The 18903-nt window shown below is 40.6% G+C and overlaps 1 protein-coding gene and 1 pseudogene across 1 annotated transcript; both read left to right on the forward strand.

Moving 5' to 3' along the window:
* The first annotated feature begins 748 nt into the window (after positions 1 to 748).
* On the forward strand, positions 749 to 7367 carry CUNH14orf28 (chromosome unknown C14orf28 homolog). Its single transcript, XM_051195901.1, is given in 6 exon segments — positions 749 to 981; positions 983 to 1005; positions 3460 to 3984; positions 5175 to 5264; positions 6295 to 6429; positions 6934 to 7367. Coding segments are annotated over 6 exon segments (1035 nt in total). The 5' UTR covers positions 749 to 903; the 3' UTR covers positions 7118 to 7367.
* Positions 7368 to 17701: 10334 nt separating this feature from the next.
* On the forward strand, positions 17702 to 18663 carry LOC127230626 (60S ribosomal protein L5-like; annotated as a pseudogene).
* Positions 18664 to 18903: the final 240 nt, after the last annotated feature.

The raw sequence follows: 18903 nt of genomic DNA on the forward strand, positions 1-18903 counted from the left end.
ACAATGGGAGAAGCTCAATCCTATCCCAGCGTGATATGAATGCTTTGTTGATAACCATGGGAGGCCTGCCCCTTTCTGAACAGAAGTGGATGGGGGAGGGGGAGGAAAAAGGGCAAAAGGGCGGTCGTGATGTAAAATAAATGAATACAATTAATAAAAGAAGAAACCTTGTCTCAAAAAGAAAAGAAAAAAACAAAACTCCCCAAAACAAAACATCTAATTATGGCTAATCTTAAAACAGTATTTAAGATACCTATTCAACTTTTTTCATATATATATATATATATATATATATATATATATACACACTTAAATACATATACATACATATATACACTTAAATCAACATATCCCATAGTCATAATATACTGAGGGGAAAAAGGGGGCCTTCGCTTGTGGGTTAGGGATCCCAAAGACCTAAAATCAGGACTACTCAAAATATGGTACCCAAGTAAAAGAAAAGGCCAAGGCAGCTCCAGCCCAGACAGCAGCTCCCCAGGGAAAACCCAGCCCATTTCCGGCTGCCCCACCCACTCTGTCACGCTGGACCCCGCCCCTCTCCGCGAGGGCCCGCCCTCCTACACCCGATCCCGGTTCCAATTGGGCAAATCTGAAGGCTGTACACACACCCCCGACACGCGCACGCCGGGCGGGGCCTTCGCGCCTGCGCAGCAGCGCGGCCAGCGGCTGGCCTGGCCGGGCCGCGGGGGGAGGGGGCGGCCCGCGGAATCCTGCTCCGTAACAAGCGACGCGCCGCGCCCGGCGGTCCCGGCTGCGTGGGCCGCTCGGGTGCGGCTGGGCGCTGCGGCTGCGGTGGCTGCCGCCGCGGCGGGCGCGATGGAGGCCGTGCCGGAGCCCCGCACGCTCGCCGGGGGCGGCCGAGGCAGCCGGAGGGGCTGGTAGATGCGGCGGCGGCCGCGGCGGCGGCGGCGGCCCGGGCTCTCCATGAGCGAGCGGTGGCGGCGACGGGTGCGGCGGCACCGGTGGTCTTCGGTCCCGCGGGAGGTAGGCGCGGGGAAGCCGCCCGCGGCCCCGAGGCCTGGCCGCCGCGGCGGGAGGGTGGGCGTGGCCGCGCGGGCGTGGACCCCCGCCCCGGAGGACTGCGGGTCCCGCGACCCTCCGTATTGCGGCGCTCGGTTCCCGCGACAGGTGGTCGATTCCTCCGGGGAACACCCGGTGACCCCTGGCCGTGACAGCGCGAGAAAGGGGTCATGTTGGTGGAGGAATTGAGGTTGGGGAGGTTCCCTAGCTCCGTCCAGCTAAAGGAGCTGGGATGGAGGCAGGTAAGAGCCAGAGAGTAAGTACATCCTCCAGTGACTATGTGCCAGAAACTCGGGGCTGTCTCAGTGAAGCGCTTTGCAGCCATCTCCCTTTTTTTCCTTTTTTTCGAGTTTTGCTGCAATTTACATTTGAACGACCGGCCGGTTTATTGCTGGAATTGTAATTGTGCTCAAGCTTCCAGTGTTCCCTTTTTGAAGTTAGGTTAATGCCCTGTGTCTAATCGTTGCAGATTACAATTATTGCTTTTCAGAGCTGTGGTTATTCTTCATTCGACCACATCCTAGACATAATTTGAGCAGAAACACTAGGGATTTATTCTTCCCTTTCCAGTATAATATTTAGGAATCCGAACTCAAGCTCCTAAACCTTGCTACAAAATTCTTTAAAATTCAAGAGAAAATGGAGATCATGAAAAGTTTTCTTGTTTACAAAAAAAAAAAATGCTTAAATGACTTGGGATTTTTTTTTACACTAAATTAAACTGGCCAATTTATATTAAGAAACATGTTTGTTTCCTTGGCTTAAGATTTGCCACACTCTATTTCAGAGTAATTGATGAGAGCTAGTGTGTTAACTGACTATATATAAACACCCGTATTTCAAACTAAATATAGTACCAAGTAATTTAGAGTGCAATAAATATCTTGTCTCCAGTAGAAAACAGTTTACATGTTTAATGCACAACAGAATTTGCTAGTACCACAGAATGGTTTTGGACTTAATTTTGGACATAAAACACAGGTTTACAGTTTGTGTTGTGTTTAGGAGGATGTGATATTTGAAAAGAAGAGGTGACCAAAATAAGACCCTGGCAGTGCTCGCCTTTAATACCAGCATTTGGGAGGCAGAGGCGGGTGGATTTCTTGAGTTCAAGGCAAGCCTAGTCTACACAGCAAGTTCCAGAACAGCCAGGGCTACACAGAGAAACTCTGTCTTGGAAGAAAAAGAGAGGGAGAGAGAGAGAGAGAATGACTTTAGCCATTTCTTTCTATTGTTCCGATATATCTCCTTTTCTTAAAAATAAACTTTTCTGTACAAATACCATTAGAAAGCAATATTGTAGTTTATAGTTATTTTTCCAAATAAAGTGAAGCAATTTTTACAACAATTTCAGCAAGAACTGTTTGTTTGTTTTTCATTGTTCTTGTAACATATGTAGGACACAAACATCTTTACTGAAGTAATGTCAGTGACTTTAAAAAACGGTGTGTCTGTCCTCAAGACAAGGAGAAGGAAGAGTGGCAGTTTAAAGAGGAAGGACACTCCAGTTTATCCCCAGGAAATGCAGCGGGGAGAATAAGGGTTATTAAGTTCTAAGAGTCCCATAGCATGGGTTCTGTAGTTAAAATGAAGATAAAAACAGTCCTAGGTAACAAATAAATATCCAAAGTGATTAGAAATAATAACTGTGCTACTATTTGAAGTGCTGTGTTCACTTCTCTTTGTATTTCAAAGTCAACGCCAGATTATCTTTCATGTAGAGCAATGTGGTTGTTTTATAGCATAGATGCACTTTGCAATATAATTAATATAAAAACCTAGAGATGGTGGCTCTTTTGTACTTGAAAATATCGGCGAGTGTCATTTCATTTTCTTAAGTTGAACTACCTGTATCAACAAGGAAATGAAGTATAAATAACTTGGAATTGGGGAGGTAGAAAAAGGCTTACATTAAGAATAAAACCAATTAAATTTAATATGTATCTAGTTTCTATTAGCATGTTAATTTTTTACAAAGTTATAAGCATTTATGACATAATCTTTTAATAGCTTTAATTTTCATTTAAGATTTATTACAAGGTTTCTTATACCACAGATAGAAACCAATTAACAAAAGGCCCATCAGATGGTCATTCTGTACCTTAAAAAGAGAGATTTGGCTGCTTTTTTTCTTTTGTTGTTTGTTTTTTAAAAATTGATCTAATGTTATGTATTCAAGTGTTTTAAACATATAAACATATAAGCAGTTGTAAGCTTCCATGTGGGTACTGAGACCCAAACCTAAGTCACCTGCAAGATCACTTCAACAATCTTTACAGAGACCATGCATATTGCCAGTGCCACACAAATTGTTGTGGTTGTTGTTTTCATATTGGGAGGCCACCTAACAATCTAATCTATTTTCATTTAAATATGTCTCCTTCCATTACATGCTTTATTTTGCACTTTTAAATGCAGGATGAAGACACTGTTTGAAGAGATCAAAGCATCAATTAAAAATAACTATAACCAAGATCGATCATTTTGGAGGCCTGTTCTTCCTTGGGGAGGAGTTTTTACCATCAAAGCTGGCCGCAAAGCAGTATCCTGTACACCCCTCTATGTTGAAATCAGACTGAAAAATACCTGCACCATAGATGGATTCTTGATGTTACTGTATGTCATTCTTAATGAAAATGAAAGTTTCCCCAGGGAACTCTCTCTCCATTTTGGCAGGGAGTTTGTAGACTGTTTTCTTTATTTAATGGACACCTACAGTTTTACAACTGTGAAGCTACTTTGGATTTGGGACAAGATGGAAAAACAGCAATACAAATCTGAAGTTCATAAAGCTTCATTAATAATTGATTTGTTTGGGAATGAGCATGATAATTTTACAAAAAACCTTGAAAATCTCATGTCTACCATTCAAGAGAGTTACTGCTCTAACTGGCGCTGTCCGACCCGAGTGCAGGAAGATCAGCAGCGCACAATTAGTATAAAGTAAGTTGCTCCCAGTTCTATTCCTTTTTTAATGACCTTTGCTTAATTGCATGCATCTGTGTACAAAACCACCTGGTAACTTCTCAGTAGAAAAGAAATTATCCAGTATGCCAAGTGAATCACTCTTGGTCCTAGTTTACAAAGTTCTTTGTGCCAAAGATTGAACCTCTTAAATGTTTAAACTTTAATGTTTTAGAGTATTTTATCTTTTGAATGGTCCTCTGTCAAGAAGACTAGTTCTACATAAACAAGAAAACTAAAAATACTTTTTTGTGGCAAGGCCAGATAATATTTATAGACAGAAACTCCAAATTAGGCTTCTTGTATCTAGAGAGGATGTGACTGAGAATATTTTAGTGTTAAGTACAGATGGTGCTGGAGGTAGCTGAGTGGTTTTGGCTTTCAGAGAGAACACAGACTGCCATGATGCTGAACGATGGTGGGGAAAACCACCCTGGGAAGACCGGGTGGAGTGATGGCAAACATTAGCTGTCTCAGGACTGGTAGGGAAAAAGACTGATGCCACAAGCAAATCCAGATATTTCCAGAGGTGAATTTGGCCATAGTCAGGAAGCACAGCTTACTAGTTTAGAAATGCCTTTCATCATATTATAGAACTTTTAAAGCTTATTTTTTGTAATCTTATTTAAAGCAGGCTCTGAAGTTTACAGAGCAAGCATTTCTAACAAAGAAAACAAGGCACAATTGTTAATGAGTTTACTCTGCTAATCAGCTGTTGTCTGGAATCTGCATCCAACTTTCTGCTTGCCAGAACTCAACTGTTGAGGCACATTTTCTTAAGAAGCAATAACTGTATATACATCAGGATCAGTTTACAGGAAATTTTTATTCATGCAACATTTATTGAGTTCAACTGCTTCTATAATACCTGCCTAAAACACAAGCCTGTTCAGGTCTACTCTTGCATGACTGTAATGCCAACATGCAGGGAGTTGAAACCAAAAAAAGGATCATTGTGAGTTTGAGGCTAGTCTGGTCTACAGAGTGAATTTCAGCCAGCCTGGGCTAAAAGTGAGATCCTGTCTTAAAACAGCCAAAAGCCCCAAGATATCATAGGTCGTGTGTTTCATATAGTTTATTCTGCCCATAATATACTAGCCTCTAAAATTTATCATTCTAAAAATATACTGAACTGTTAAAGTAATCCTTGCATTTTGCTATTATTGTAGTCCTCCCCAAGAAATTCCACATGGAAACTTGATTCGACTGGCTGTGGATGAGTTATTCAGTTCCAAGATTGAACTTTGTGAAGAGCGTGGGTGAGTGTAGGATAGACATTTCAAAATATTTCTATTGTGTTATAAAGAAATCTAGACTGGTAAGCTCTTTAAATTAATACACTTCTAAAGCAGAAATGCATAAATAAATATTTAGCCTAACATTTTTTTTCAATATTCCTAGTCTAGTTTAGTATGTCATCATTGTTACATTTTGTTACCATATATATATATAATGGGTACTATTACCTATTGATGAATACAAAGCAAACACCTTTTCTCATTTTCCTCATTGTTGAGTAGGTATAGTAAAACCTTGGTTAACTGGAACCTGGCTAATCAGGACCCCCAATTAAATGGACTTTTTGCTGCATCTCATTTGGGAGAAAGGTAAATGAAAACCAAAAAATTTAATACATTAAAAAAAGTCAAACAGAACATAAATATCCCAATAATTTAGCAATTTCTATGTCCACATTATTTTGTGCATTGGAAGTTAATATTTAGAAGATGGTCTCATGAAACCATAAAAGATCACAAAATAATGAAAGATAAAAGCTACATTAATTATTTTTAAGACCATAAAAAAGAAAACCTACATACTTTAGCAACAAGTACTGAAGCATATGATTTTCTGGTTAACTTAGTGTAGTCAGTAGTGTTTGTCAATCCGAGTATTGTGCCCTGAGCTTTCCGGTTAATCAAGATTTTACTGTAAAGTTTTATTTTGATGTGTATACTTAATACTTATTAATATCAAAAATAGAGAGAAAGAATTTATTTCATGTTAATAGACGATGCTAATCCTAAAAAGGTAGCATTTTCTTCCTCAGTCATTGAAACCATCTTGAAGACACTATGTATAAATAAAAGCAATTACAGTGATTCAGCAGATTCATGCTTTTAAAACTCTTAATATAAACAGTAACTTATCTAGTTTTTGAAGCATCACGTCTAGTATAGAGAATAAACTATATAAACCTCCAGGACTTACAGATTAAATACAGTTCAGAAGTGTTGACAAGCCATTTGTCTCATGTATGTTAATGATCATGCCCAATTTTCATTTTAGGTGTGGTGGCTTAAGAGAATTTTCCCAACGAATTTTCTGCCATGGAGCACCCCCTTTTGTTGTGTTAAACATGCAGCATTGGAAACCTGAAGATCTGGCATATGTACCCTATTACTTGGATTTATCTGATCACAAGTAGGTAGTGTTTGTTTATTTGCTCATTTTATGAAACTAGAAAAAAAAAACTAGTCCACCATGATTTTTACTAGCCATTAAATATTGTTAGCTGAACATGGTGGCACACAGCTTTAACCCCAGTACTCTGGACTCAAAGACAGGAGGGGTCCTGGTGAATTTGAGGCTAACCTGTTGTACATAGGGAGCTCTGGACCAGTCAGAGCTACACAGTGAGACCCTGGTTAAAAAATAATAATAATATGTTGAGAAAAGAAACAACAAGGATTTCTGGATCCCGGGATCAGAGTCTACTATGAGGAAGCCTGTTACTAGCAGCATGCATAATGATTAGACTGTTTTCAAACCTAGTCCTGCCTTTTACAAGATATGTGACATCTATCCATTGTCTTATTGATAAAGCAGAAATGATAGCACATATCTGTAAAAGTGCATGCATTTTAAAAGAGTAACTTAGGGATTATTTACCCTAACACTTTTTATACATTGTCATATAATGTGCAGGTATTTGCTGGAAGGTGCCACTCTATTTAACAAAGAGGAACATCATTATTCTGCAGCTTTCCAGATTGATGGACATTGGATGCACTATGATGGCCTCAGAAATGTGAATTTAATTTTGTTAAATAAACCCCCAGAGTTTCTCCTCTTGTCATCATTGGTTTATATTCGAGCAACAGAGAAATAAATATAGACTGATGCTGAATAAAATTGTTCTCCCGCTTACCCATGCTCCCTAGATGAAGGGCTCTTGTTCTGTATATACTTGGTATCCAAGGAATCAGTTCAACTATACTAGTTTCAGAGATGTATTTTTCATTGTTTTGCCCCAGGTAAATGTTTTATATGAAAAATCTATGCAAAAATGTATTTTTAAGTATTTTCTGGGTTATTTTTATACAGGCATATGTTATGTTCAAATAAAATGTTATCTCGTGGCCTTTGTAATTTTTATTTATATATACCTCAACAGTTTTTAGAGTTTTATCCTTAAATCCAAGAAAATACTTGTCATTTCAATTCTAAATTTTCCTTTTTAGATATCTGAGTAAATCCTAGGGTAAAAGCCAGCATTTTGGTTATCTGACTGTATTTCTTTGCCTTACCTCCAAAGTGCACTGTTGGATTTAGGGTTTGAATATACGGCTTTTGGATGGCTTATTTTACCCATTGCTTAGTTTGTTTTACATTTTACTAGTTTCCTTGTAGCAATTTAAAAGCTATATATGAAATTTTTTGTTTGCAAGTTACTATAACTTTTTGCTAATGTGTACACCCACCGGTGCATTTCAAGCATTAAGTAAGCCTCTGATTTCAGTTACTGTAAGAATTACAAACATAATACATAGCAATGGTAAATATCTTATCATTAAATATAACCAAAATTCCCCAGTAAGTTGTTTTCCAGACAAGGCAACTATCACAAACATTAGACAACTGGATATTTATTAGTGTTGGACTAATAATAGAAATGTGTTTATATATTTAAGAGGAAAGTGGGGTACCTAGTAATATTTCTTCTAGTTCAGTTTTTTATTGGTACAGAGGAAAAAAACATTAAAAAAAAATCAGTAACATCTGGCTCCCTGGAAACTGCTCATTGACATCAGGAGGCTTGGGTTTGTAATTCCATGGATGCAAAGTCAAAGCATTTTACAGTTAGCAGAGCTTCATGTTTTATTATAAATATTTTCAAGGGAGAATACTTGATGAACCATTATTCATTTAGTGTTTACATTACAATAAAATAACATTGTTTATAATTGGGGTTGAGATTGGGTGCAGTATATCTGAAGACTTTACATGACAACAGAGTTCACTGCCAAATACCAAACTGCTAAGCTTTCATTATAAATCTTACATTGCTGTTGTGCCGTATTGAGATAACATGCTTATAAGGATGGGAAAATGTGGGTGAAATCTTGCTAACACTGTCTCATTTGAGTAAATATTAAAATTATTTTTAATACAAGAATGAGAATGTCATTTTAAAAAAATCACCCGGTGTTTATCTAAATAAATCCCCAAATAAATGGAAATTGATTTACACCAAGCTTTTCTAGTAACAATGTATTGCATGCACCAAGCTATACAAAACATAGATACTAGTGTATGCATACATACATGGTATGGTTACATTATTAATGACTTAAGTTGCAGATTCTTCAGGGAATTGCACTTTATTTGGAACATTAGTTTATTGTACAATGACTTACCTACCTCACAGGGTTGTTGTGAGGGTTAAGATGTTAAAATTTTTACTACCTTGAACATCATAATAAAAATATTTCTACCTCTTTTGTGTGTAGGCAGTCTCCCAGATTGTCTCTTACAAACCTTTTACAATTTAAAAAATTATTTACGTATTACTATATCAGTAAAAAAATTAGTAGTAGCTCATATAACTAATGTGTGGTGGGATTTAAATATGGCTTCTAGGTGCTGAGTGGTTGGTTAATGGCTTTTAGAAAAGAAATTACCCACAACTGTCAATCAGTGTATAAAATCAAATGAGATCAGCTAGAGTATCCATAGAATGTGATGATGGAGATGAAGGATATTCTTTTTAAATCAGACACCCTTTGAGAAATCAACCTGAAGAAAGGGGGTCAGAAGAAAGAAAATATTTTCTTTAATCAAAATGCCACAAACTACCACTTAAAGAGGAAGAAGTAATTTTATAGATTTGTCTGAATGTGGGTGGGTTAGAGTGAGTGGTGCCACCTTCCACCTTGTGCCAATCTTAGATTTACTTACTAGAAATTATTTTTATGCATGTGTAATTCTATGTAGTGTGTTTGCATATGTGCACTACAAAAAAGCTTGTATGTTTGCATATGTGCACTACAGAAAAACTTGTGAAATGTGTGTTTGCATATGTGCATGTGTTAGCCTCTGTGCACTACAGAAAAGCTTGTGTGAATGTGTGTGTTTGCATATGTGCACATGTGTTAGCTTGTATGCACTACAGAAAAGGTAGGAGCCTGCTTGTGCACTTGGCTGCAACTTTATTATTTGTCTTGGAATTTTTGTCTCGTTTTAAATGTATAAAGCAATGAATATGAAGTACACGAAGAGGAAAAAGATGATAATTCTCTAAAAGACTACGGGGTGAGCTGTACAGAACTGAAGAGAACACAGCAAGGGAGCTAGAGCCTTGAAATAATCTCCTGGGAGCTGTCATAGTGCTGTCAGTTATCCAAGCTGAGAGCACTCTAAGAGGATAGTGAAAGTTCGAATGCAGCTGAAGCTAGACATGCAGTTCAGTGGCACATCATAGTCCTGACATACAAAGGGCCCCCAGTGGCTCTCAACCACAATTGCTTGAATAAAGCCAAGACTATCATTTCCAGACATAGGCATTGCCTTTTGAAGTTAGGGAATTGGAATTCCCTTTGAACCTAACATTAGCAAAATGTGGTTATAGTTGAAGCCGGGTGATAGGAACATGGAAGCTCCACTTCTATCAAAAACTAATAAAAAACCTGGGTATCAAAGCTCACTTGAACTGATGGAGAAGCCTCATCACAGCACATGGTTTTATTACTGGCCTTTTGTTCTAGATTGGCCCCAGAAAAGTCTCTTGGCATTCCACCATTTCAGATTCCTCTGGCCCCCTGTAGTAACATGGGCCACAGACATCAACATAGACCCTGACTGCAGTAGGGCCACAGAAATGGCCCTCAGCTGCAGCTCTGGCCGAGTTGCTACCATGGCACCGAGTAGTAGCACAGGCCACTCAGATCAGTATGACTCTGGCAGTAGCATGGCCATTGAACACCAATGAGGTCCAGCCCCTGGACTTCCATATGGCCTTTGGTGGCAACGTGGACCATAGATGCTTACACAGACCTGGGCTGCAAAAGGAACACAAACTCAGACAAGGCTTTCAGCATCAGCCTAGGCTTGGGGATCACCATGGCCCCAGATGGCAGAGTAGGTCACTCAGATCAGTATATAGCATATCTGCAGCATGTTTTGTAGATACCAACATGGCCTCAGGTAGCAGGTCAGACCCCAGACATCCCCACAGCCTTTGGTGGTAACAGGAGCCTAGGACATCAATTCAGACCCTGGCTGAAGTAGGCATGGACCCAGACATGAGCCTCAGCTGCAACTCTGTCCCAGATGTCACCATAGCACTGGGTGGCAACACAGGTCAGTATGGCCCCTGTGGAGGCCCTCAAACATCTACATGGCCACAGGAGGCAGCCCAGACACCAGGCATCCTCGTGGTTCTGGTGGCAACATGGGCCATGGATGTAAACACAGACCCTGGCTGCAGTAGGACAAGGGACCCAGACATGGCCCTTTGAAGCAGCCTGGGGCCTGACATCATCAGGGCCCTAGCAGGAAGCAGGCCTTCCACATCAGCCTGCCCCTCACCACCTTCAATTCTGTTCCTTCTCTCTCCTCAGCACACAGACAGTTCTGCTTTTCTTTCTCTCCCTCATTTCTCCATCACACGTTTGCTCATCATAACGGCACCAATCCACTGAGCACAACAAGGCACCTGGTGGGTCCATGGATGTCTTCCCAATAGTCCAGGCCTTGAAGACCCAGGCTGGCCTGTAGTTGGCTAGCACCTGCCTGAGCTGAATGGTATCAGGAGAGTCTGTCCCCATTAAACTTTTTATGCATGCATTTGTTTGCTCATTTAGAGACAGAATCTCATGTAGCCTAGGCTGGGCCAAATCTTGGCAGCCGTCCTATCTATGCCACCCCAAGTACTGGAAATCTCTTGTTTTTTCTGAAATATGTAATATATTATCTATAGTCACCACACTGCACAATAGATTACCAGTGTTGTTCTTTTGCTTCAGCTCTTGCCTATGAAACACAAAAACGAGACTCAGTGCCCACATAGAGTTTATTGATAGAGGGAAGAAGGGGGAGGGGTAGCTAATGGCCAACCAAAAGCAGGAGAGAAAGAGAGCAAGAGAGAGATAGAGAGAGAGCAAGAGAGAGAGGCACGCTTGGCGCTCTTGCTTTAAAAGGGAAACTTGCTCATGCTTAACTGAGTCCCCTGGCAGCCAGGTAAAGCTTGAGCAGCCAGGTAAGTCATGACATAGAGAAGACATGGCCATGAGCATCCCGTCCATCATCAGGGGGCGGGGTCAACAGACTGATGGGTTCCAACAACCAGAATGCATTTAACCAGCTAACTATAACTTCTTACTACCCATTGGTCGATATTTCCTCATCATATCTTCCCCTTTACCAAAATTCCATTATATTCTCAACTTCTGTGAGTTCAATTTTTTTCAGATTCCACATATGAGGTCTTACTCATGTTTCTGTTTCTGGCTTATTCCAGGTGACATACTGACAAGCAAATCAATGCATCCTGTTTTTGGTTTGGTTTGGTTTTTCAAGACAGGGTTTTTCTGTGGCTTTGAAGGGTGTCCTGGAACTCACTCTTATAGACCAGGCTGGCCTCAAACTCACAGAGATCTGCCTGCTTCTGCCTCCCGAGTGCTGGGATTAAAGGCATGCACCACCACCAGCAGCTTGTCCTGTTTTAAATTACAAGATTTCATACTTTTTAATGGATGAATGGTGTCTTGATTAAGGTTTCTATTCATCTGAAGAGAGACACACTGACCACAGAAACTCTTTTATTATTATTATTATTATTACATTTTTAAAATTTTATTTATTTTATATTCCAACCAGTTTGCCCTCCTTCCTCTCCTTCCATGCCCTCCCCCCACCTCCCTTCCACTCCCCCATCCACTCCTCCTCCATCTCCATTCAGAAAGGGCCAGGCCTCACATGGGAGTCAATACATTCTGGCACATCAAGTTTAGGAAGGACTAAGCTCCTCCCCCTGCATCAAGGTTGGGCAAGGCACCCAGCATGGGGATTAGGTTCCCCAAAACCAGCTCAAATACCAGGGAAAGGTCCACAAACAGAGCAAGCTATACAATTGTTACCCATATGCAGAGGGCCCAGGTCAGCCCCATGCAGACACTCTAGCTGTCGGTCCAGCATCTGCTATATCTGCCTATCAGTGCTGAAACACTCTGACTCCCAGCCTAGTCTATGACCCCCATTGTCTTTGACCCCCATCGTCAGGCCTCTGCTAGAGGTGAGTCTGGGACCAATTCGGGTGGAATCCCCACACACACACACACCCTTCCCTGGGAACTCCCTGGATTGGCCCCTGATCACGCTCCCCCTGTGTCTGGTCCCCATCAAGAGTGCTCCTGGTGTTCTGATACATACCCACCCACCCCCACCAAGAGCCTGTGCCCTACCCTGCCCACTGTGCCACCGCCATGGTTGAGTACAGGGACAGAGGGTGGAGCCAACAATCCTGCCACCTTCCAGGAACTTCCTGGAGCTGTTCTGAGTACACTAGACCTGCCTACCCAGCGGAACCATCCAGAATCCCCACCTGCCTGGTCTCTGACCCTCACCACTGGTCCTCTACTAGAGTTATGGGCCCCTCCCAGAGATCTGCCTATCCCCGGGGCCACTCTGAGTTCCTGTGGGCTGGATCCTTGACCCCCATCACTGGGCCTCTGTTAAATAAGCCTATCTGGAGAGTGCCAGGCCCAGGCTAGATGCCCCTATCTACACAAGGAACATCCTGAGTCCCAGTCTTCGGGATCTTTGACTCCCATCACCTACCTGTCTTCTGCTGGAGCCTGAACTTTGACCCCGTTGCCCAGCCCCTGCCTGAGGGGAGACCTCCTAGAGAGCTTGGACCACCCAGAGCTACAGACATCGAAACTCTGACCCACCTAAGCCCACCTGGGGAGTACCAGAGAGAGAGAGAGAGAGAGAGAGAGAGAAGGAGAGAGAGAGCCCACCTACACCTACTGGAAGAAGTGATGAGAAAACGGCAATACAAGAAAACACCTAACAATAGAAAGACAAGCATAACACCACGAGAAACTAGGGACTCTACACCAACTAGACCTCAACACCCCAAAGCAGATGAAGCAGAAGAGAACGACTTAAAAATTATCATCATAAAAATGATAGAGGCCATCAAAGACGATGTGAGAAAATCCCTTAAAGAAATGGAAGAAAAAAACAAACAAAAAATTGGAAGAAATGAACAAATTTCTTAAAGAAAGTACAGAAAGCCAACAAAAAACAAGCAGGTGAAGGAAATGGTTCAAGACATGAAAACTGAAACAGAGACAATAAAACACAACCTGAAGAAATGCTGGAAATAGAAAAACTGGGCAAACTATCAGGAACTACAGACACAAGCATAACCAACAGAATATAAAAGATGGAAGAGAGAATCCCAGGCGCTGAAGATAAACTAGAGGAAATAGATTCATCGACCAAAGAAAATCTTAAATCCAACAAATCCTTAACACAAAACATCCAGGAAATGTGGGACACCTTGAAAAGGCCAAACCTAAGAATAATAGGCATAGAGGAAGGCAAAGAAGCCCAGCTTAAAGGTGCAGAAAACATATTCAACAAAATCATTGAGGAAAACTTTCCCAATCTGAAGAAAGACATGCCCATGAAAGTAAAAGAAGCATACCGAACACCAAATAGACTGGACCGAAGGGGAAAAAAAAAAAAAACCCTCAACACATAATCAAAACACCTAACATACAGAATAAAGAGCAGCGAAGGAAAAAGACCAGTTAACATATAAAGGCAGACCTATCAAAATTACACCTGACTTCTCCATGTATACTCTCAAGGCCAGAAGGTCCTGGATAGATGTTCTACAAATACTAAGAATCCACGGATGCCAGCCCAGGCTACTCCACCAGCAAAATTCTCAATCACTATAGACAGAGAAAACATAGGCAATAGATAATCCCACTTCACCAGAACCCAAGGGTAAAGTATAACAAATATATTCACAATACCACTGCCAACAACAAATCTAAAACAAACAAGCATTAACAATCAGTGGTCCTTACTCTCCCTCAACATTAATGGTCTTAACTGGCCTATAAAAAGAGACAGGCTAACAGAATGGATACGAAGACAGAATCCATCCTTCTGCTGCATGTAAGAAACACACCTAAGCTTCAAAGATAGACATTACCTCAGGGTAAAGGGCTAGGAAAAGATCTTCCAATCAAATGGACCCAAGAAGGAAGCAGGTGTGGCTATCCTAGTATCTAACAAGTTAGACTTCAAACCAAAATTAATCAAAAGAGATGAAGATGGTCATTTCGCATTCATCGTAGGAGAAAGCCATCAGCACAAATTCTCAATTCTGAACATCTATGCCTCAAATACAAAGGCACCCACATTCGTAAAAGAAACACTACTAAAACTCAAAGCTCACATAAAACCTCACACAGTTATAGTGGGAGACTTCAACACACCACTCTTACCACTAGACAGGACCACCAGTCAGAAACTTAACACAGAAACAAAAGAACTAACAGAAGTTACGTCTCAGTTGGGTTTAACATTCCATCCAAACACAAAAGAATATAAATTCTTCTCTGCTCCACATGGAACCTTCTCTAAAATCAACCACATACTAGGCAACATAACAAACTTCAACACATACAAAAAAATTGGAATACTCCCCTGTATCTTACCAGACCACCATGCTTTAAAATTGGAATTCAACAAAACACAAATCACAGAAACCCTACAAACTCATGGAAACTGAACAATTCACAATTGCACCATACCTGGGTCAAAGAAAAAAGAAAGAAAGAAATTAAGGACTTCCTAAAATTCAATGAGAATGAGGACACAACATACTCGAACTTATGGGACACCTTGAAAGTAGTGTTATGAGGGAAGCTCATTGCACTAAGTGCCCATATGAAAAAAACAGAGCATAATCACTTTAGAGAATTAACAGCACAACTGAAAGCCTTAGAACAAAAAGAAACAAACTCACCTCAGAGGAGTAGACACCAGGAAATAATCAATTTGAGGGCTGAAATCAACAAAATAGAAACCAGGAAAACAATACAAAAAGTCAATGCAACAAAGAGTTGGTTTTTTGAGAAAATCAACAAGATAGAAAAACCTTTATCCAAACTAATGAAAAAGCAGAGAGAGAACATGCAAACTAACAAAATAAGAAATGAAAAGGGGGACAGGACAATAGACACAGTGGAAATCCAGACAATTTTCAGGTCATACTTTGAAAACCTGTACTCCACAAAATTTGAAAATTCAAAGGAAATGGACAAATTACTGGATAACTATCACTTACCAAAATTAAATCAAGAGCAGACAAACAACTTAAATAAACCTATAACCCTCAATGAAATAGAAGCATTCACCGAAAGCCTTCCAACCAAAAAAAAAAAAAAAAAAAAAAAAAGCCCAGGGCCAGATGGCTTCAGTGCAGAATGCAGAATTCAACCAGAAATTCAAGGAAGAGCTAATAGCAATACTTCTCAAATTGTTCCACACAATAGAAACAGAAGGTTCATTACCAAACTCTTTTTATGAGGCCACAATCACCTTGGTACCCAAGCCACACAAAGACACAACTAAGAAAGAAAACTATAGACCAATATCCCTCATGAACATTGATGCAAAAATATTCAATAAAACACTGGCAAACCGAATCCAAATCATCCACCATGTTCAAGTAGGCTCATCCCTGGGTTGCAGGGATGGTTTAACACACAAAAATCTATCAATGTGATCCACCATATAAACAACCCGAAAAAGAAAAACCACATGATCATCTTCCTAGATGCTGAAAAGGCCTTTGACAAAATTCAACACCCTTTCATGATTAACGTCTTGGAGAGATCAGGGATAACAGGAACATACCTAAACATAGTAAAAGCAATATACAGAAAACCAATAGCCAACATCAAATGGAATGCAGAGAAGCTTAAGGCGATTCCTCTAAAATCAGGAACAAGACAAGACTGCCCTCTCTCTCCATATCTCTTCAATATCGTACTGGAAGTTCTAGCTAATGCTATAAGACAACAAAAGGAGATTAAGGGGATCCAAATTGGAAAGGAAGAAGTCAAACTTTCTCTATTTGCAGATGATATGATAATTTACATAAGCGACCCAAAAAACTCTACCAGGGAACTCCTACAGCTGATAAACATCTTCAGTAAACTAGCAGGATACAAGATAAACTAAAAAAAAAAAATCAGTAGCCCTACTTATGCAGACAGCAAAGGGGCTGAGAAAGAAACCAGAGAAACATCACCCTTTACTATAACCACAAACAACATAAAGTATCTTGGGTAACACTTACCAAACAAGTGAAAGACTTTTATAATAAGAACTTTGTGTCTTTAGAGAAAGAAATTAAATAAGATACCTGAAAATGGAAAGATCTCTCATGCTCTTGGAGAGGTAGGATAAGCATAATAAAAATGGCAATCTTGCCAAAAGCAATCTGCAGATTCAATGCAATCCCCTCTAAAATCCCAGGCACAATTCCTCCCTGACCTTGAAAGGATAATAATCAACTTTATTTGGAAAAACAAAAGACCCAGGATAGCCAAAACAACCATGTACAATAAAAGAACTTCAGGAGGCATCACCATTCCTGACTTTAAGCTCTACTACAGAGCTATAGTCCTGAAAACAGCTTGGTCTTGGCAAAAAATAGACAAGTAGACCAATGGAACCCTGATATTTACCCACACACCTACGAACACCTGATTTTTGACAAAACAGCTAAAAGTATACAATGGGAGGAAAGCATCTTCAACAAATGGTGCTGGCACAATTGGATGATGGTGTGTAGAAGGCTGCAGATCCATGTCTATCGCCACGCATAAAACTCAAGTCCAAATGGATCAAAGACCTCAACAGCAATCCAGCCACACTGAACCTCTTAAAAGAGAAAGTAGGAGATACACTTGAACAAATTGTTATAGGAGACTGCTTCCTGAACATAACTCCAGTAGCACAGACACTGAGATCAACAATTAATAAGTAGGACCTCCTCAAGCTTAGAAACTTCTGTAAGGCAAAGGACATATTTGACAAGACCAAATGGCAGCCCACAGACTGGGAAAAGATTTTCACCAATCCTATATCTAACAAAGGGCTGATCTCCAAAATATACAAAGAACTCAAGAAACTAGTCAACAAAACACTAATTAACTCTATTAAAAATGGGGTACAGAACTGAAGAGAGAATTCTCAACAGAGGAAATCAAAAAGGTTGAAAGACACTTAAGAAAGTGCTCAACATCCTTAGCTATCAGGGAAATGCAAATCAAAACAACTTTGAGATACTATCTTACTCCTGCCAGAATGGCTAAACTTAGAAACACCAATGAAAACTTATGCTTTTTCCCCCTAGCGCCACCGGGCCGCAGGTCTGTGTGGAGCCATGGTTGCGGGTGTCTGTTCCGCAGGATGGGGTTCGTGAAAGTTGTCAAGAACAAGGCCTACTTTAAGAGGTACCAAGTGAGATTTAGAAGGCAGGGAGAGGGTAAAACTGACTACTATTCTCGGAAACGATTGGTGATCCAGGATAAAAATAAGTACAACACACCCAAATACAGAATGATAGTTCGTGTAACTAACAGAGATATCATCTGCCAGATTGCATATGCCCGTATAGAAGGGGACATGATAGTCTGTGCAGCATATGCATGCACACGAGCTGTCAAAATATGGTGTGAAAGTTGGCCTGACAAATTATGCTGCAGCCTATTGTACTGGCTTGCTGCTGGCCCGCAGGCTTCTCAATAGGTTTGGTATGGACAAGATCTATGAAGGCCAAGTGGAGGTGACTGGAGATGAATACAATGTGGAGAGCATTGATGGTCAGCCTGGTGCCTTCACTTGCTATTTGGACGCAGGTCTTGCCCGAACCACAACTGGCAATAAAGTCTTTGGGGCCCTGAAGGGAGCTGTGGATGGAGGCTTGTCTATCCCTCACAGTACCAAACGATTCCCTGGTTATGATTCTGAAAGTAAGGAGTTCAATGCAGAAGTGCATCGGAAACACATCATGGGACAGAATGTCACAGACTACATGTGTTACCTAATGGAGGAAGATGAAGATGCTTACAAGAAACAGTTCTCCCAGTACATCAAGAACAACGTTACTCCAGACATGATGGAGGAGATGTATAAGAAAGCTCATGCTGCTATCCGAGAGAATCCCGTCTTTGAGAAGAAGCCCAAGAGGTGAAGAAAAAGAGGTGGAACCGTCCCAAAATGTCTTTGGCCCAGAAGAAAGATCGGGTTGCTCAAAAGAAGGCAAGCTTCCTCAGAGCTCAAGAGTGGGCTGCTGAGAGCTAAAACAATTTTCTATGAAGATTTTTCATAGAGATAATAAACTTATTTACTAAGCAGCCATTTCTGTGTTAAGCTGCTATTATGAAACTGTAGGTATAGTGTGGAGTCATGAAAGCAAAGAGTGGAACTCAGGTCCACTGGCCTCTGTGGGATTAAGGGCGAGAACCACTATACCTGGCTGAGAATTTTTTCCTTCCACAAAACAACTTAGTTTTTTCCCAGAAAAAGATGTCTTACATGGACTACAGCAGAGCTCTTGGGTTTCTAGTCTTCATG

The sequence above is a fragment of the Phodopus roborovskii genome, unplaced genomic scaffold (genome assembly GCF_943737965.1).
Source record: "Phodopus roborovskii unplaced genomic scaffold, PHOROB, whole genome shotgun sequence".
Taxonomy (NCBI): domain Eukaryota; kingdom Metazoa; phylum Chordata; class Mammalia; order Rodentia; family Cricetidae; genus Phodopus; species Phodopus roborovskii.